Source organism: Rhynchophorus ferrugineus, unplaced genomic scaffold (genome assembly GCF_030347505.1).
Source record: "Rhynchophorus ferrugineus isolate W39M unplaced genomic scaffold, kcgeb_rfMv2 rfM2, whole genome shotgun sequence".
In the NCBI taxonomy this organism is placed as follows: Eukaryota; Metazoa; Arthropoda; class Insecta; order Coleoptera; family Curculionidae; genus Rhynchophorus; species Rhynchophorus ferrugineus.
This window is the reverse complement of record NW_027472581.1, coordinates 44,873,876-44,892,509: the sequence shown is the minus strand read 5'-3', so window position 1 is coordinate 44,892,509 and position 18,634 is coordinate 44,873,876. Positions and strand designations below refer to the sequence as shown.

At 29.0% G+C, this 18,634-nt stretch overlaps 5 protein-coding genes across 7 annotated transcripts; 2 read left to right on the top strand and 3 right to left on the bottom strand.

Moving 5' to 3' along the window:
- Positions 1-414: 414 nt before the first annotated feature.
- Positions 415-5,189, top strand: AGO3 (Argonaute 3). The gene is made up of 14 exons (XM_076393918.1): positions 415-713; positions 772-909; positions 998-1,154; positions 1,214-1,393; positions 1,449-1,699; positions 1,753-2,024; positions 2,108-2,300; positions 2,564-2,668; positions 2,717-2,866; positions 2,921-3,127; positions 4,010-4,311; positions 4,379-4,647; positions 4,708-4,833; positions 4,888-5,189. Exons 1-14 carry the CDS (start codon positions 594-596, stop codon positions 5,085-5,087), a joined length of 2,670 nt encoding a protein of 889 aa, XP_076250033.1. The 5' UTR covers positions 415-593; the 3' UTR covers positions 5,088-5,189.
- LOC143189925 (coenzyme Q-binding protein COQ10, mitochondrial) lies at positions 5,152-5,839 on the bottom strand. The gene is made up of 2 exons (XM_076393919.1): positions 5,694-5,839; positions 5,152-5,643 (listed from the first exon to the last, which is right to left on the bottom strand). Exons 1-2 carry the CDS (start codon positions 5,771-5,773, stop codon positions 5,187-5,189), a joined length of 537 nt encoding a protein of 178 aa, XP_076250034.1. The 5' UTR covers positions 5,774-5,839; the 3' UTR covers positions 5,152-5,186.
- Positions 5,840-8,365: 2,526 nt separating this feature from the next.
- Dbp21E2 (putative ATP-dependent RNA helicase Dbp21E2) lies at positions 8,366-10,350 on the bottom strand. The gene is made up of 7 exons (XM_076393912.1): positions 9,869-10,350; positions 9,594-9,812; positions 9,404-9,516; positions 9,179-9,349; positions 8,865-9,118; positions 8,587-8,800; positions 8,366-8,535 (listed from the first exon to the last, which is right to left on the bottom strand). Exons 1-7 carry the CDS (start codon positions 10,245-10,247, stop codon positions 8,437-8,439), a joined length of 1,449 nt encoding a protein of 482 aa, XP_076250027.1. The 5' UTR covers positions 10,248-10,350; the 3' UTR covers positions 8,366-8,436.
- A 25-nt stretch (positions 10,351-10,375) lies between these two features.
- LOC143189922 (UBX domain-containing protein 1) lies at positions 10,376-11,856 on the top strand. The gene is made up of 6 exons (XM_076393913.1): positions 10,376-10,533; positions 10,591-10,853; positions 10,906-11,099; positions 11,155-11,389; positions 11,439-11,600; positions 11,656-11,856. Exons 1-6 carry the CDS (start codon positions 10,481-10,483, stop codon positions 11,694-11,696), a joined length of 948 nt encoding a protein of 315 aa, XP_076250028.1. The 5' UTR covers positions 10,376-10,480; the 3' UTR covers positions 11,697-11,856.
- Positions 11,854-18,231, bottom strand: RNaseX25 (Ribonuclease X25). Of its 3 annotated transcripts, none has more exons than XM_076393915.1 (4): positions 15,640-18,231; positions 15,423-15,589; positions 14,946-15,368; positions 11,854-12,116 (listed from the first exon to the last, which is right to left on the bottom strand). In XM_076393915.1, the coding sequence occupies exons 1-4, from the start codon at positions 15,693-15,695 to the stop codon at positions 12,097-12,099; spliced, it is 666 nt and encodes a 221-aa protein (XP_076250030.1). In that variant the 5' UTR covers positions 15,696-18,231; the 3' UTR covers positions 11,854-12,096. The 3 variants fall into 3 exon arrangements, with proteins under 3 accessions (XP_076250030.1, XP_076250029.1, XP_076250032.1); XM_076393914.1 differs by lacking the exon at positions 11,854-12,116 and adding an exon at positions 12,279-14,281 and having other exon boundaries at positions 15,640-15,805; XM_076393917.1 differs by lacking the exon at positions 11,854-12,116 and adding an exon at positions 12,279-14,711 and having other exon boundaries at positions 15,640-15,800.
- Between the last annotated feature and the right edge of the window lie 403 nt (positions 18,232-18,634).

Below are 18,634 nucleotides of genomic sequence, written 5' to 3'. Positions count from 1 at the left end.
AGTATTTTAAAGTAGTAATATTTTTAAAGAAAATGTAAAATTAATTACCAATTTTAAAAATGTATTAATTGTAATGATTGTCTTTAATTTCTTTGGAAAAAATATCCATATATATGCAAAATACTCCTTATATATGTCAAAAATATCAATTATTTTTTCCAAAAATTTCGATATTTCTCGATATCCGTATATGAAACATTTTTGTGTTATCATATATAAAAGAAGTCATATATCTTTAATCTTCCTTAGAATATTTATTAGTGAAAAAAGCAAAAAAATATAAATCAATCATTGATATTTTAGTTACTAAAATATGATATATTAGTTAAAATGTATATTCTTAACAACACATCAAAATCATCATATTGCTTTCATATATATAGCTATGAATAAATTCAAAGATCGTAATAAAGCCATTCCCACAAAAAAGATTGACACTTGAACCAAAAGTTTGAAAACGCTGCTTTGTTTATTTTCTTAAAGTATTGTTTTTTTTGTTTTTGTACTTTTTTTATCAATTTAACACAGTATTAAAGTAAAGGAATTATAATATTTTATACATAAGGTTGTCTATGCTTACAAATTAAATCGAAATGGATAAAGAAATAATAGCAACACCACGGGGCCGGGGTTCTGTGTTATTGGCAGCCTTGCAGAGAAAGAGGCAAGAAATGAATGAAAATATTGGAATCAAGCTTCCATCATCTGAAGAGGTACACAAAGTTAAATTTCTTTATAGCAGCAATAAATTACATTGTTTTAATGTATTAGGTAGGTAATAATGGTTCTGTTCCAAGAGGTAGAGGCGCTCTAATTTTAGCTGCTTTGAAAGAAAGAAAAAGTAAAACACAAGAAAATGTTGGATCTCAAATTATTGGTAGTTTTGAAGAACAATGTCCGAAGCCTAGAGTATGTACATTATATTACATTTGGTATATTATTATTATATATTATATTTGGGTGTATACTTTTGCATATATATAATATTTATATCTAGGGACGAGCTGCGTTGCTTGAAAAATATTTTAGAGGTAAAGAAGTTGGAGCATTATTAAATGAAGCCAAAATAGATACCAGTAGAACAAGACCAGATGAAACACTAGTTCAAGAAATAACTAAGATTAATATTAAGGATGAACCCGCAGTTTTTAAAGGTAAGATATAATTTCCTATTGTATATAAGTAGATTAATTAACTTAAAAATCGTACTTAGGTGAATCAGGAAAAATGATAGATTTGTGTACTAATTATATTAAACTTGATATAACAGAAGGAAAAGGAGTATTTGAGTATGAAGTTAAATTTAATCCAACTATAGATGCTAAAAATCATAAAATAGAACTGGTTAATAAAATAATGGGAGATCTAAAGTTGGCAAAAGTATTTGATGGAGGTAATGATTTGAAATTTTTTTTTTTGGAATTATTCTATTGTATGTATAATTATAGGGCATTGTCTTTATCTTCCACAAAAGATTATAACTTCACAGAGATCATATAAGTTGATATTATCACATAACAATGAAGAGGTTACAATAACTTTAATTTTTAAGAAACAAAAAAGATTAGGTGATAAAGACTGTATACATTTATATAATGTTATATTTAAGAGAATAATGCATCTACTTTTGTACACTCGGCTAGGGAAAAATTATTATGACATGACACACAGATATTTGATTCCACAACATAAATTGGAGGTATTTCTATATATTATAATGTATTAAATTGTATTGACAATTGTAACTTTTAGGTATATCCAGGATTTGTCGTATCGATTGATGAACATGAAAATGGCTTGATGCTGGGTTTGGATATACAACATAAAATGATACAAAACCAAACTGCATATGACCTACTTGTTGAAAAAAAAATAACTTCTGATTCCAGAAATTTTAAAGAAAATGTTTATAAGATGTTTCTAGGAATGTGTGTTTTAACTCGATATAATTATAAGACTTATATAATTCATGACATTTTATGGGATATGACCCCTAAAGATACATTTCAAACAAGTGATGGACGGTAAGTATATTTTATTTTGTGTTGTATTTTTATGCCATATTTTCTAAAAAGCAATTGACCATTAACAATGTTGTTGTTTTTAGATCATTGTCCTTTATCGATTATTATAAGAACCAGTATAAATTAGAAATAAAAGATCATGATCAGCCTTTATTTTTAAATAGAAAAAGTGTAAAGGTTCCTGGTTCTTTACAAAAAGAAGATCGCATGGTTTGTTTAATTCCAGAATTATGCTATTTAACTGCACTTTCAGATTCAATGAGGAGCGATTTTAGTGTAAGTGTTTTAATCTTATTTTGCTTGCTTCAAATATTTTTGGTTTTTATTTATTTAATAGTATGATTTTTATATGTTTTGATAAATTACATTTAAGTAATAGTATTGAATTTTATTGTCGTCAGTCAGTCATTCCATGAGAAAAAAATTATGTTCGTGCTTTAATGTAACTGTTCACGCAAATTTCTGGCAAGACTCTGATGATCTGATAATTTTAACTTTGATATCAAACATATTTTTTATAATATGTATATTTTTTATAGTTGATGAAAGAAGTAGCTCAGTGTACGAAAGTATCCCCTCAACAACGACTATTGGCACTGAAAAACTACATAGATAATGTTAAAAATTGTGCAAAAGCTCAAGAGGTAAAAAATGTTTACCGTGTGTGAATATATTCTAAAAGGTAATTGTAGATTTTAGAGCAATGGGGTTTGTCCTTAGCCAGTGATAACATACAATTAGTAGGACGAGAACTGGATGCTGAAATGATTGTGCTTGGTAAAGGAAAGACTATATCAGCAGGGTTTAATGCCGATTGGAACAGAGAGTTATCAAATAATTCTGTAATTAAGCCACATCTTTATTGATGAATTATTTTTATTTAATTTTTTTATTAGGCCCTTATGCCAGTTGACATTTTGGAGTGGATTGTGTTTTATACAGCGCAAGATGCTGTAAATGCCAATGAATTTGTTAGAAATATGGAGAGATTATCTAAAACCATAGGTTGCCGTATTAATGCACCCAGAATGGAAAGATTGCCTAATGATCAGACACATACGTATGTAAATTACGTGAAAAACAAAATTACAAATAGTACTCAGGTAAATTTATCTTGCAGGTATTTTTATGAATCATAAAAGTGCTTTACAATAGTTATTCATAAAGTTTTCAACAGTATTCTAAATAAAAAAAGCTGAACTGGAAATCAGAATGATCATGTTCAAGATGCAAGGACAAAATATTTTAATGTTTAATTAATGAGGTATTTCTTACTTATGTCTATCTGAAGTATTGAAGATCGCCGTCGCCAACTACTTTTTCCATTTTTATGTCAGCATTTTCATTCTACAATGATAAGCCAGAAGTCTAGTTATTCAAGAAATTGATGAAGTTATCCAAGAACAGATCCGTTTTTAACTTCTTTAAATTGGAAATGGTTACATGCATCTCTAACGAATACAACGGATGGCGTTTTCCATGGCGAAAGTTGGTCTTGATTTATAATCAAGCATTGTTGTGTTGCGAGTAAAATTACTTATAGTGTTTTCCCGTTTACTGCATTTAAGAGCGTTCTTTAACTTTTAGTTGTCTAATTTAACCTCTGTGTGTTGTATCCGTGAAGCTATAGTCGCAGTATATTCGACGATAATATTAGATATTCAGTAGAATTTTTTTATAAACATCCGTATTTTTAATTTGCAAATTAAATTTAAAATAAAATTAATTTTAATACAAAATTCCACATAACGAACTTTTAATAGACTACTATATTTTTAATATTATAAATACTTAATTTCAAACTTTTACTTTATAAAAATTATCACTTAAATCAGGCGCACGAAGCCCTCGTAACATTTTCTGCATTTTCTCGATATTATTTTGTTCTGAACTGCTTCTGTAATATATTCATGATGAATATTTTCTTAACATATGGATTAAAAGTTTTAATTTTAACTTTTACGATGTACGATATTTTGTTTTAGGTGGCAGTTTTTATTTGTCCAACAATGAGATTAGATAGATATTGTGTAATTAAAAAACTGTGTTGCACAGAATTACCTGTAGCCTCGCAAGTAATAAATTCTAGGACACTGTCAAGATCAGATAAATTGAATTCAATTACACTTAAAATTGCCCTTCAAATAAATTGCAAGCTGGGTGGAAGCCTCTGGACTGTTAGATTTCCATTCAGAGGTTGGATGGTTTGCGGTATTGATGTTTATCACGGAACTCAAAACCAGTCAGTTTGTGGCTTTGTATGTAATGTTAATGAGCATTTTACCAGGTAATTCTATATTACAATTTATCATATACTTTAAACAGAAATATAGAAGTGCTTTATATATTTTTAGGTGGTTTAGTTCCGCAATTTTTCAGAGTAAAGAATTAGGAGACTTTTATCAAATAGCTTTCACTAGAGCTTTGGAAGAATATAAATCTCACTGTGCAGCATATCCATCAAAAATTATCATTATTAGAGATGGTGTCGGTGATGGACAATTAGATTATTGTAAACAGTATGAACTTCGTCAATTTGAAAATGTGTTAAAATCATTTGACATCGAAGCCACAATCTGTTTCATTGTTGTACAAAAGCGAATAAATACGCGATTATTTGCTGGTAATTTTATCATAATATGCCTTTGTAACTTTTAAAGCCATAAAGTTTGTTTGATTTTAGAGAATGCAAAGAATCCCCCACCTGGAACTATAGTAGATCATACAATAACAAGAAAGTACTTATATGATTTCTTCATGGTAGCTCAAAATGTTAGACATGCCACTGTTAACCCTACACATTATATAGGTAAGAGTTCATCAAAAAAAATGTCAAAATATCTCTAATTTAAAATCATTATAGTTCTTCACAATTCATCCCAATTGAAACCAGATCACATTCAAAAACTGTGTTATAAATTATGTCACATGTATTATAACTGGCCTGGAACAATAAAAGTACCAGCTCCTTGTCAGTATGCTCATAAATGTGCTGCAATGGTAGGACAATTTGTGAAAACTCAACCATCATCAGAGTTAGCCGATAAACTCTGGTATCTATAAATGTTACAGTTAATTCTATTTTAATTTTTTTAATTGTTAAAGTATAAGGATTATGAATGATATGTTTCTTATGTTAAAATATATTTTTATTAGTTTTGTTTACTGATTGTTTACATCACTCAGTGGATGACTAGGTATAGATTCCATCCCATAACGTCTTCTTGCTTCCTTTATGAAAGCGCTTTCCATTTGTGTTACAACTCCATCAAAAAACATAATAGAGAGTTGTGAATGTAACAATGAATGAAATTCAAAATTAACATAAAAATCAATGATGCAGGTAGTAGGATTACTTTTCAAACCAGGCGCAAATCTCCATGTTGTCTCTAGGTATTTAAATAAACGCCCATCATGACATTCTGCTTTGACCAGCTTTGAATCTATTAATGTTACTTTTGATGTATAATTTTCAATTACAGGAGGGAAACCAATTTCTAAATTAGCTAGCATAACATTATCATTGGAACTTAGTATGGTAGACTTTTTGCAAAATGGTAGAAATTGTTTATAATTTTTTACATCAGCTACTACATTATACATTTGTTTATCAGAAAACCTAAAATATAGTTTATGGAAATTTAGCAATTATGTAATTGCCTCTCATACCCTATGAGTTTTTTAGCTCTGTAACTTTTTTGTTTTGTTAAAAATTTATTAAAATGTATACATCTATATTGAAGGACCATAATTTTACTTCAAATCATTTTTAAATTATAAGGTTATGTAATGTTTTCTTCTACGTTTTAAAAAAATATATATATATATATATATATATATATAGAATAACGAGTATATCTTATGTTTATACCTTATTAAACCTTTTAAATCAGATTTGTTTAACATATCTACTTAAGCATATCCTGTGTTATTTATGGATTTATACCATAGTTTTCTAAAAGCACTTGCTAATTTTCAGATGCTTGAAAATTCAACAAAACGTAACTGTGCACAAACTAAATTTAATTACTGATCTGATATGTTTTCTGGTCACATTTGTTATTCTATAGTAAAAGAGTAAAAGATAAAATTTTATAGCAATGTGAGGCTGCCTCTGGACTTACCATACTATTTATCACTTATGGATTTTTTAAATGAAAAGAAAGTACTTTTTTTTCATTGAATGCTCTTTCGTATGAACTGGTAGTTCAAGAGTAAAACATACGCGTGGAACTCTCGAACATTGAAGAGTCGTTGGCAGCGTTTAAATTGCGCTACCGATTTAACACGCTGTTAGATCAAATACCCATGTAAAAAATCATGTTCAAATAATTAGTTGAGAGTTAATGAAGTTTGTTAATAAAGTTTAACGTCTTAACATAGCTTACGTAAATTGTTTCATTGGTACGGAAGAGAGATATTATGGAATGACTTGGTGCTAAGCTTTAAACCACAAATTAATGTCCAATCTTTACGCATCTCTATTATCCTATATATTTAAGCGTTTGCAATTTAAGCTTTCGTTTAGATTAAAATACCATATATGTCAACATTTCTTATTCCTGAAATAAAATTGTGTTAGCAAAATAAATGTGCGATTTCGTCCCTATATAAATCAAAAAAACGACACAATGAGTATGATATAAAAAGCTAGCTGATGGATGAACGTATCAAATGTTGTGTTGCGACGCGAATGTAATTATTTATATTTGGGGCAGTCCTGTAAATTTAAGTATACGTTAATTGTAGAATTCTTTTGGTTGTAGTTAACAGGTTTAATTTATTAGACATTTAACTGATGTTCCCAATATTTATGACATGGGAAAAGAATTATGGCTTGATACAAAATATAACATTGTATTAAACGTCTGGTAAAATTAGCCAACCAAAAAAGGTACCGAGGAAACAGAACATACGTGTTCAATAAAAAAGATATCCCATCGTTGTCGAAGGTTTCGGATAACGGGGATTCACGTACCGAGGCTAGACGAAACGTATCAGAAGTTAGACCTAATAGAGGACTCCTTATGACACCTATGGCCATACATATCAAGGAAGACCCGAAATCGTGGTACCGAATAGGTAAGTACCTAGCTGGAAGAGTGTTTCCCACCCCGATGTTTTTAGCGAATCGAGGTATAGAAAAGGATTTCTTGAACTAGCCTTGTCCACCACCACTAAGAACCCGAGGGAGAAGCTTCAGCGATAAACACGGTGCATCGACAACGAGTGATAGTATTGAGAGAGATTTGAGAGGAAGAAAGTACTGAATTGATTGAAGAAAGTATTGAGTTGAATTTATTAAAGAAAGTATTGAGTTGAAATGATTGAAAAAAGTATTTGAGTTGAATTGATTGAAGAAAGTATTGAGTTGAATTGATGAAGAAGAAGTTGAATTAAATGAAGAAAGTATTTAGTTGAATGAATTGAAGTAAACATTGAAATAAAAATTGTTAAAAGTATTAAACATTGAAATCATATTGTTAGAAGAATGACAGCAGTATGGTTAGAAGAATTGAAGAGAGTAATGTTAACCGCATCTAACCAGTAGAATATTAGTTGTCTGTATTATTATTATTATTATTAACTGTCTATATTAGCCAAAACCAGACTTTACTATTATCTTACTCAAAGAAGTGATAAACTAAATTGTATTTAATTTACATCCTTGTTTTCTCTCCCACATCTCGTTTTTATTGCTTTTCACTTTGCATTTGACTATATGCACTGGCCCTCACTTTGGAATAGTATGGTTCTGTTAGCTCTATGTGGCTCGAGCCGGTGTTTGCTAAAATCTACTCGTTCTACTGCTTTTTAATAAAGTAATGGATATAATAATGCAAAAAGCTTTTAGAAGCAAACATGGTGTTCAATATGGTGCTATAAACCTCTTGGCTGATCTTATATCCGCTGATGCAGACGTCGAGGCTTCTAGCATTCTTCATGATATAGTTCGCACTACAGCGCTATATAGATAAAGGATTAATTGAGAAAAGACCAAAGTGTTAACAGCGGACTGATCGCTTGCTTTTGTAAATCTAAACGAGATCTAGGTAAAGCGAGTGCAGGGGTTGAAAGTTGCATCCGCCGTCGAACAAGACGACGACCAAGTTACAAAAGCTTTAGAAAGGGAGTAGAGGAAATATTACAATTAAAAGTAAAATCCGTCTCTTATGCATCTAAGAATTGGGTCAATATATGTCGATAATAATTGAACTATAAGTGCTAGATCTAACAATAAATAGGAACTTCAGCATTGAAAATAAGCTATGGTTCATAAAAAAAAATATCAAAAACATTATTTGGATTAAAAGACTAGGGAACAACAGAAACACTACAAATTTCACTTTTAATTATATCCATTAAAATTAATCCATATATTTATTAAGTATATTAAAAGACATTTTACTTTCTATGAGCCTTCTCTAATTCTTTTTAAAATTTTCTTTTGAATTATATTAGTTATATTCCCATCAACATTTGTTAACGGTTGGTTTCTTCTTACGGAAAGCTAAAAAAAGAACTTTTATTACAAATATATGTGACACACATAAGCTGGTACCTCAATTTGTTGGACTAATGCAATCTCCTGATCTGAGGCAATGAAATTAGTAATTTGGCAATCCTTAGGACTACCAAATCTACCAACCCGTCCTATTCTGTGTATATAATCGGCAGCATATAATGGAAAATCATAGTTTAATATGTGTTTAACTTGAATAGTGTTTAATCCCCTTGAACCTATATCTGTTGATGATAAAATTTTTACTTGACCCCTATAATGAACATAAAAAAAACATAATTTGACATTATTAACGTTTGAACTTAAAAAATAATTACTTTGAAAACTGATTCCATTGGTCCATTCTAATGCCAAAATTCATATTGCCATTAATATTTGCACACTGTATCCCATGTTCTCTTAAGAACATAGCTAACCAATCACAATTCTGATACTTATTTGTGAATATAATCATAGGTTTCTTGTTGAATTTTGTATGTTTTAATAAATAGGATGGCTTTTCAGATTTAGACATCCTTAAAAAATTTTGAGTAACATTTAAAAGTGGTTTATGTAATTTAGATGAAACAACCTAAAATGAATTATTACTTATGAAAATATTCGTAATTTATAAATCAATAGTTTCTATTACCTTCTCCATGATTGTTTCATAAGGTTCCAGTATAGGAGGCAAAATTCGAGGTAAAGTAGCAGATACTAAAATAATTTGTGCTTGACACATTCTTTTTATTAATATTTCCACTTTCTCTAAAAACCCATCATCTAAAAGTGTATCTGCTTCATCTAATACTAACCACAAAACCTAGAAAAGTTTTTTTTTATAAATAATTTTATGACATATGCACTGGTGTTTTACCTCATTCAATTTATAAATGCCTACAGTTGAAAGTTTACTTAATGCCCCTGGAGTTGCAATTAAAATATCAATATCATTAAATTCAGGATTGACCATAGCAGATTTTGTTTTTCCTAAAAATATATAAAAATAGTATATAAAAAGGAAGATTTAAAGTTAGTATACTTAAGTAATATTTAATCTTAGCTACCTCCTACTAATGCTTTAACATTTACACCCACAGGATCACCCAAAGTTTTTCCAACTTCACAAGTTTGATATGCTAACTCCCTGTTAGGAACTAAAATAACAGCTAGAGGAGTATTCAATTTACGATTATATTTGTTATTTATAATATTTTGAATAATTGGTAAAACAAAAGCTATGGTTTTGCCACAACCTGTTTCTGCTGCCAACAGTGTATGGACTCCTGAAAATACAATATAATTTACAAAAAAATTGTTAAGCTAAAATTATCATAAATACCTTTTTGAATTGTTTGTATTGATTTGTACTGAAAATCTGTAACACTCTCTATTCCTTGCTTATTCAAAATTTCAATAATTTGATTGCTAATTTCAAGTTCCGAAAGTGACCGTTGCTCAGTTTCTGTTTCTTCATTTATTGGAAGTATCGCAAAATGATCTCCTTTAGATTTAGAATGTGTCCAACCTTTGGATGCAAGTTTTATTTCATCTAACTTATCGTAAGATGATCCATAATAATGATTTAGTTCTTTCCTTTTACAATCAATTAACAAACTATTTTTCTTTTTATTAGGTTTTATAGCTAGATTCGTCAACTTGGCGGTGTGTTTTAAAGTAGATATACACTTAAATATATGTTTTTTGAATAAAACTGACATTATCTAAACCTTAAAATAACTGAAATTTTATAACAAACCACATAGTTTTATTTTTAAATAGGTTACATGTAATTTATAATGTGTGGGTTACGTTATATATCTTATATCAAATTTTAAAATTTTATCTACTGTGAATTCTCTGGCTAACTTCATTCTATTGATTGTCATAAGTCAAGTGCTTATTTTGGTAAATTTAGAAGTTTTATTCTGGAATTATTAGAATTTGTGTAAAAATGTCTAATGTAGTAGATACTTTGGTAGATATGGGATTTCCCAAAGAACGCGTGTAAGTAGTTTGTATAGATATGCCTAATTATTTATATTATATAGTTTAATATTTTAGCGAATTAGCCGTTTTAAAAACCGGCAGTAAAGAAGTTCAAACAGTAATGGAATGGATATTATCTCATGAAAAGGACCTAGATGACTTAGAAACATCTGTTGAACCTGATGCATCAGTAAATAATATACTTTCAACAGATATTATACAAAGTACAAGTACGGGGGATGATATAATATCCCCAGTGGTAAAATCAATTAAGTGTGAAGACTGTGGAAAGATATTTAACACTACTGAAGAAGTACAATTTCATGCGTCAAAATCAGGTAATATACATGTTTAATTTTATATAGAATTTTATGTATATTTATGTTTTAGGCCATGAAAATTTTATGGAATCTACAGAAGAGAAAAAGTCTCTTACTGATGAAGAAAGGAAAGAACAACTTGCTAAAATAGAAGCTAAATTAAAGCAACGTAGGTTAGAAAGAGAAGCAAGAGAAAAAGAAGAAGCTCTGTTGAAAGAAAAAGCTCGTATTAAATCTGGAAAAGAATTGCTTGAAGCTAAGAAAGTTAGATCTTTTTAATTAAAATTGTATATTTAATTTAATACAATTTTGTTTTAAGAAATATGAGGAACTGGAAATGAAAAAGTTAGTAGAACAAAGGAAAAGAGAAAAAGAAGAGGAAAGATTAGCAAAACAAAGAGTTAGAGAGAAAATTGAAGCTGATAAATTAGCAAGAAAAGCTAAATTTTCAAACACTCCTGTTGCAGACCCAATAGTACCTGCACCAATATCCATTCCAGAAAAGAAAACTCAAAATTATACAGAAGTGAAGTTGCAAATTAGACTTATAGATGGTAATTGAGAAATATATTTTGTTACTGCCCCTAACCGATACATTACTAGGTAAGGTTCTTGTGCAAAATTTTGGAATAAAAGAGCCATTATCTGCCGTACGATTATTTATTGAAATGAATCGTAATGATGAAGTACCTTTTAAGCTAATGACTACATTTCCTAAGAAAATATTTACTATTGAAGATTATGATAAACCTCTTGAAAGTTTAGGTAATATAGATTATATATAGTATCTCTAATTTACTTATGTTGTGAAATGTTTTAGGTTTAGCTCCAGCAGCAACAATAATTGTATCAAAATGTTAAGTATCTTGTTTTATTCATAACAGGGAAAAATGTTACTATTTAATTTGCTGAAAGTATTGCAATTAGTACTCTGCATATTTTATATGGAAAAAGTTTATCTTGACTGTATTTATTTAAAACATGTTTATAAGGATCTTATAAAATAAAATGTATACAATTTCTTGGATTAAATTTATTTTCATAATTAAATATTTTCTGGATCAATAAAATCATGATATTCGATAGTTGCTAATTCGAATTTCGCAAGGTTGTAGGTAAGCTATTTGACTATCCATAACCAAATCTGACAAGGAACAACAATCAAAACCTCCAATAACGAGGCTTAGTGAAGTCTTCTCTAGGATAGTTTTTATTTGGTCACTCGTTAATGGGTGCAAAAGACCATGCTTCGGAGCCAATGTTAAGCAGTAAGCCCAGTCACTAAAAAAATTCAGAAGTTTACTTGTTTATAATCTCTACATATATAAATAAATACTAATATTTCTACATAATACTATTAATATTTTTCACAGTTGTTTCTGATTTAACTAATAGCAACAACTAAAGGAGTATTCACAAATATAAGGGAAATAAAACAATGAATAAATGCTCAGATTATATATTGATTAGTATTTACGTTGTAACTACATATTATATAAACGAGGAATCTTATTAGGGTTACTACGGGACGAAATTGAGACATTTTTGGATATAAAAGGCAAGGCTTCTGGAAATTTTGTTTAGCGCATATATGAATACAATTTATATATTTTCCAAGTTTATGTAATTGTAGTACTTTCGTAAGTCCATTAAATATGTAAGTTAGTTTTAAAAATTAAATCTATATCCCCAATTAAGTAATATTTTAAAGGATATTCTTAATAATATTCAAATCAAATTCTAATAAAAGTCATTATATACCTGCTAAAAATTATTTTCATTTAATGTTACTACTTAAAAGGGGTTAATAAGTAGTATGTTTTATTGCGCATGCTATCCTATGAGCCTATAGATATATGCCAATTGTAAGCAAAATATTTTTTAACGGAATTTTGACTTAAAGTTATTTACCAGGGATTATGGAAGTAATTTTAGTTTAATTAATTTCGCTCATAAGTTAGATTAGTATGCGCAATAAATATTAGATTAGTAATAAAAAATAATAATCATTAATTGCGCCTTAATGGGGTAAGTATCAAGTTTTTACTGTAATATCTAAACATCAAACTTCAAATGTTGATTATCTTTACCCCAAAATTTTTCATTTATGTAAGTTAAAATAAGCCAGCCGAATTAATGAAATGAATTTAATTAAAAAGGCGCAACTTAACCAATAGTTCAGAATATAAACATTAAAAAATATTGCTTTGATGAACAATATCAAACAGGTTATTCACTATATAAATTTCAACTCGCTAATTTTTACTGTTTAGTCACAAAAGATATGTTTTCATAAAAGAGAGAGAACATATGAGAACAAAGTAATTTCTTAACACAAATAAAACTGTTTTATCCATTCATTCAAAGGTTAATAAAACAACATATTAAGTAGGTACAGATATCCCGCTATCATATATTTTACAGATTTAAGCAAAACTGAGTAATTTATATAGATTAATATAGGACTACACAATCAATTAAATGAATTAGATAAAAAAATTCAACATAATCATTATGTTGGAGTACGGACGTTAATCAACATTTACTTTGATAACAAATAGTTTTGTCAAATTTCACTTTTAATTCCTAGTATTAAAATATTATTTAGTCACATAGAAAATATGTAAATGTTTTGATTTATATGAGAACATAGTAATATTTTAATACAAAGTAAACATTTTGAGCTATTAATTTAAATCGAAATAAAATAGCATATTAAGTTAAGAAAGGTATTCCAAAATAATATAAAACTGCAGAATTAATTAAAAAATTAACTTAATTATTAGGTTGGGATATGGAAATGAAGCAATAATTACTTTGATAAACAATATCAAACAGCTTTCTCAAATTTCACTTTTAATCTTTAGTGTTAAAAAATTATATAGTCACATAAAAAAAATTAAATGTTTGATAAGATTGATATGAGAACATATTTTAACATAAAGGAAACCTTTTGAGCTACTAATTTAAAAAGAACAGCACATTAAGTTAAGAAAGGTATACCAAAATAATATAAAATTGCAGAATTTATTAAAAAATCCAACTTAATTATTAGGTTGGAATATGGGAATGAAGCAATAAGTCTTTAGTGTTAAAAACTTATAGTCACATAAAAAAATTAAATGTCTGATAAGATTGATATGAGAACAAAGCAATATTTTAACATAAAGGAAATTGAAAGTTAATGAACAAAGTGTCAAGTTAAACAAAGACATGCCAAGATCGAATATTTTACAGAGTAATCCAAAACAATACATTTAAAAAGTTATAAATCATTGTATAATATTTCCAATTTTGAAAAGTCTGGTCAATTTCATTCATTTCTGATTCATTTTCGTTTAAATAAAATTGTGGGATCTTAAGCAAATATATAACAGATTTTTTTAAATTGCAATTAGTATTCATTCCGATATCACCTTTCTCATGGGCACTTGAAGGTTCACAATCTAGAGTAAATATAAATACAGTTAAAAAGAACAAGGCTATGTATACATATGTAAGTAAATATCTAGCTGCCATAAAAATAAGTAATATAATGTGTTCAATATATTTTAGTTAATATATATTTATTGAATATTTTGTAGTCAACTCAGCTATTTAATTTTAATAAACAATATCCTCTAATCAACAATAGAATACTGATAAGCTGACCTTCAGATTCTCAAAATATACAATGAAAATATCACAAGATCATGATCAGTTCAGTATATCCTTATATTCCTTCTAATATCTTAAAACATATTTAGCATAGAGTGGGTATATACACAGAACAGAACTGGAACTTTCGTAATACCCACCAGAGACTTTTTAATTATCTTCATCTTGGTTGGTGTGCAGTAACAAGTTCCACCAAAGAATATTGAAATTCATGTTAAACTGTGAAAATGATTTAAAAATGCTGAAATATTTTTATTTCAGTTGTTTAATACATGCATTAATAAAAAAATAGTGATCTACACATCCAGTTTTCACACATTTCAATCATCAAATTGCATGTTGCATAATATATATTGCTTTAGAATCATTAACTGCTAAATAAAATTTACTTATACAAAGATAATATTAAATAATAATTTTACTATTGTTTAATTTTATATTAAAAATACTTACCAATTAAATCCAATGTCTTATTTAAACATATTCTGATTTCACTTATGAAGGATTCCTTGGTGTTTTTATCTGTAACACACTGTATACTTGGTTCTTTGCCTGTTGAATTCATGATAGTATTATAAACATCTTGAAGATTATATCCATTATTATTAGGAACAACCCCATTCGATTCCAAAATTGTTGAGAGGTTATAATCTTTATTGAATTTGAGGCCTCTGCTAAAATAATTCGTAACACTGTCAAATTGAGGTAAAATTGATGCACAAGTTCCATGTTTTTTCCATTCATGTTCCCAAAATGAATTTTGTTTGGTATTAGCTTCAACATTAGTCCAATGTTCCTTTAAATCATCAAGCATTGGGGTCAGTTGGTTTGGATCAAAATGAATAGCAGAATTGCAAGATATTGGCCCTCTAGTACCTAATTAAATATATTACCTATATAATTTAAAGTGAAACAAAATATTAAAAATACCTGATTTTGTTGGCCAAATACCATGAACAGTCCATGTTAATCTGTTTGTTGGTAAATTACATACATTGCCAGGTTTTGTTTCTTCCCATTCTGCACAAGTCGATAAAGGCCAACGTTGAGAAAATACTATATAATCCCAATCAAAATCAGAAGAGAGTTGTCCATAACTAAAATTAAAATTTATGTATTAATGTTAACTTAAAATGTAAAATATTACCTTGAGAAGCAAATTGTCAAAATTAGTGAATGCCATAAATAACAAAAATTAAACATTATAAGAAAATTTTGTATTAAGTTTTCTTAACAAAATCACCTTGCTGCTTCATCCTGAGGAGTTAGAAAAATAATGAAATGTGGACGTAATTCACGATTTGACAACAAAATATTTACCGAGTATTAACGAACTTTCTCGATCAATCATAGATAACTTCTTTTAAATCTATAATAGTGCTTATTTCTCTACATAGATGTCTACATATATATTGATAAATAAAATTATAAAATACATATTTGGAATTTAAAGGTATATAATACTTAACGAATAGGAATGTAATATTTAAATAATACGAGAAAACACATTCTTGTTGTTATAAAGCAACAATATTTTTATACATACCTAATAATTACTTTCCAATTTTCGTAATAGATTTCACTAGACATAAGTATGCAATGTTTTAATCCACTATATTAAATTATTATTCTACTGATATTAAACTCAACATTACACAAATTATGTGACACTAAAATAACAACATTATAATTTCCTACTTGAAAATATTAAGTTTTGTGTTTGAAAACGTGAATTTGCAGCACGCATTACTTTTCTTGTTTTATCAAAAGGAAAAGCCACTATAGCCCTTGTTTTACTTTTTTACTTTTTTGCAGCCATACTTTTTCGACAAATGTGTAAAATATTGTTTCAAATATTGTGATTTCGATGTTCAAGATAAATAGCTGGTAGAAAAGTTGAATGTGAGCCGAATTTTATAAATGATTACGAGCGATAGGAAAGATGCAAAAGATGGGAAGATCAGTGCGACATCAATTGGTTGACAGACGATTAGAAAATCGAACAATCGTCAGTGAAATGCTGCTTCAAAGGTATGAAAGGAGGTAATTTCTCCATCGAATAGTAATAGGTGGATTTATCATCCTATTTTGTATCATCTGACGAAGTCGGCCCATCGAGTGCCCTTGCTCTGTGTCTGGTCGGACCAGTTTCGTGTTGTATATTATGAACTGTTGAAATCCGCAGAAACAGTTAATACATCGTTACCGACAATATTTTTTACAAATTAATTAACTCTTGCATTAGCTTAGTACAATCTTATTTTACAAATAAATTTATTACTGCTGCTCTGTTGTATTTGCATTAATACATCAGCAAGGCGAGTACTGGATTAATACGTTAGTATGAGTTTCCCAAATTAAAATAAAACTAATTTACTTAAGGTAATATTAAAAGTACACTTATACACCAAAGAAGTTCGTGTGGTGTGGTTCCCTTCAATCTTCTGATATTGTTCAGTAGTTGTTTAGCTCCCACGTTGCTGTGATTTAGTAATTTTAAATCATGTTTTAAGACGAAATCTTGGATCACTTCGTGTATCCATTTGATTTCGAGATCATTGTGCAGCTCTTCGTTGGTTACGAAGCGATTAGCATTGGTAATTAATCCCAGAACTTTGTTTTGGGTGCGTTGGATTACTAGTTGGTTTGATGTTTTAGTACAACCCCATAGGATTGACTTTATGATTGAGTGATAAACCAATCTCTTTGATTTTAGGTCAAGTTGAGAGTATCCTCCAACTAACCAATACAGTTGCTTGACTTTGAGTTTAATCTGCTCTGCTTTTGTCTAACATGATGTTTCCAGTATAACCGACTATTGAGATATATTCCGAGGTATTTAGCTGATTCTGCTTGAGGAATCGGGTATCCGTCAAGTGATTTTTGTCATTTCACCTGAATGCAAAATTAACGGTGACAGATCTGGAGCTGTTAAGCTGTATCTTCCAGTCTCTACTCCATTTCTAGACTTTGATGACCGTTGATTTGAAACAAGGGTTGGGAATGCCCTTGTTTCGCGACTATAAATTTCCTTTCGAAAATATATGATTCCAGCAGTCGACGGTAATTCCGCGGTAGCAATTTTCCCATTTTGTAGATCTCAAATGGCATATCCGGTCAAAAGCTTGTGAGACATTCTAGAAAATAGCAGGGCAGTATTTCTTTTCTTCAATGCCTTTTTAACAACCGCTGTTACTCTGTGGACTTGGTCCATTGTCGAGCGGTGATTTAGAAATCCAAACTGAAAATCTGGTATTTCTGTAAATGGTTTAATACCTTTTTACAGCAGTTTCTCAAGTAATTTTGATACCGCAGGTAGCAGCGAAATAGTGTAATTTTTCTCGTTTTGTAGATTAATCCCAAATGCCATACTCGGCCAAAAACTTGTGTCACGTCCAGGAATTTTATAAGGCAGTGTTCCTTTTCTTCGAATGCCTTTTCAACGTCCGGTGTTGCTCTGTTGCACTTGGTCGATTGGTATTTTTAATAATTATTCGAGCAAACTTAAAACATTTCGGAACATGCAGTCTCAAACAGGCCTTGAATATATATATATATATATATATATATATATATATATATATATATATATCAACATGATTATTGCTTTTCGTGGAAGCTCATTTAATAACCCATATGAAATAATCGTCATTTCCAGGGCCTTTTTAGAAATTGGGTTGTTGTCAATTTCCGTGGCAACCTCCATTAGAGAAGACAGACTTACAGTTACATCGGGCTGATTAACAAGATTTATATCTATTGTAAATTCTATGTCATTCAGTTGGAATACGTTAGCTAAATGTTCTGCGGATAATTCCGTTTTTTCATCGTTGAGTCGGACCCATTCTTTTAGATCATTTTTAATAGGCGGTATTCTAATAATTAATTATTAATTAAGTCTTTTAAACCCCGAGTTGCTTTCCATAGCGAGTAATATTTGTCTGCTTCTGTGTTTAATTCACTTGTATATTTTTCGAAGCAACTCTGTTTATGTTCTTTAATCTTTTGAATTGTCTGATTGCTAATTCTATTAAATATTGTTTTATCTACAGTATTTCTGGTTCTGTGCCATACTATTCTAGCTTTTCGTATTTCTTTTATTAATTCCCTAATTTCAATGAGGTAATTAACCTCATATTTTG

Bases quoted from the DNA above. Each gene is read 5' to 3' on its own strand.
- AGO3 (XM_076393918.1), top strand. From the start codon at position 594: ATGGATAAAGAAATAATAGCAACACCACGGGGCCGGGGTTCTGTGTTA. The intron at 2,301-2,563 runs GTAAGTGTTTTA...TATTTTTTATAG, and splicing joins CAATGAGGAGCGATTTTAGT to TTGATGAAAGAAGTAGCTCA. The intron at 2,669-2,716 runs GTAAAAAATGTT...AGGTAATTGTAG, and splicing joins ATTGTGCAAAAGCTCAAGAG to ATTTTAGAGCAATGGGGTTT.
- LOC143189925 (XM_076393919.1), bottom strand. From the start codon at position 5,773: ATGGTCCTTCAATATAGATGTATACATTTTAATAAATTTTTAACAAAA. The intron at 5,644-5,693 runs GTATGAGAGGCA...ACTATATTTTAG, and splicing joins AGAGCTAAAAAACTCATAGG to GTTTTCTGATAAACAAATGT.
- Dbp21E2 (XM_076393912.1), bottom strand. From the start codon at position 10,247: ATGTCAGTTTTATTCAAAAAACATATATTTAAGTGTATATCTACTTTA. The intron at 9,119-9,178 runs GTAATAGAAACT...AATTCATTTTAG, and splicing joins ATGAAACAATCATGGAGAAG to GTTGTTTCATCTAAATTACA. The intron at 8,801-8,864 runs GTAATTATTTTT...TGTTCATTATAG, and splicing joins CAATGGAATCAGTTTTCAAA to GGGTCAAGTAAAAATTTTAT.
- LOC143189922 (XM_076393913.1), top strand. From the start codon at position 10,481: ATGTCTAATGTAGTAGATACTTTGGTAGATATGGGATTTCCCAAAGAA. The intron at 10,854-10,905 runs GTAATATACATG...TTTATGTTTTAG, and splicing joins ATTTCATGCGTCAAAATCAG to GCCATGAAAATTTTATGGAA. The intron at 11,601-11,655 runs GTAATATAGATT...GAAATGTTTTAG, and splicing joins TAAACCTCTTGAAAGTTTAG to GTTTAGCTCCAGCAGCAACA.
- RNaseX25 (XM_076393914.1), bottom strand. From the start codon at position 15,695: ATGTTTAATTTTTGTTATTTATGGCATTCACTAATTTTGACAATTTGC. The intron at 15,590-15,639 runs GTAATATTTTAC...TTTTAATTTTAG, and splicing joins TTGACAATTTGCTTCTCAAG to TTATGGACAACTCTCTTCTG. The intron at 15,369-15,422 runs GTATTTTTAATA...ATATTTAATTAG, and splicing joins TATTTGGCCAACAAAATCAG to GTACTAGAGGGCCAATATCT.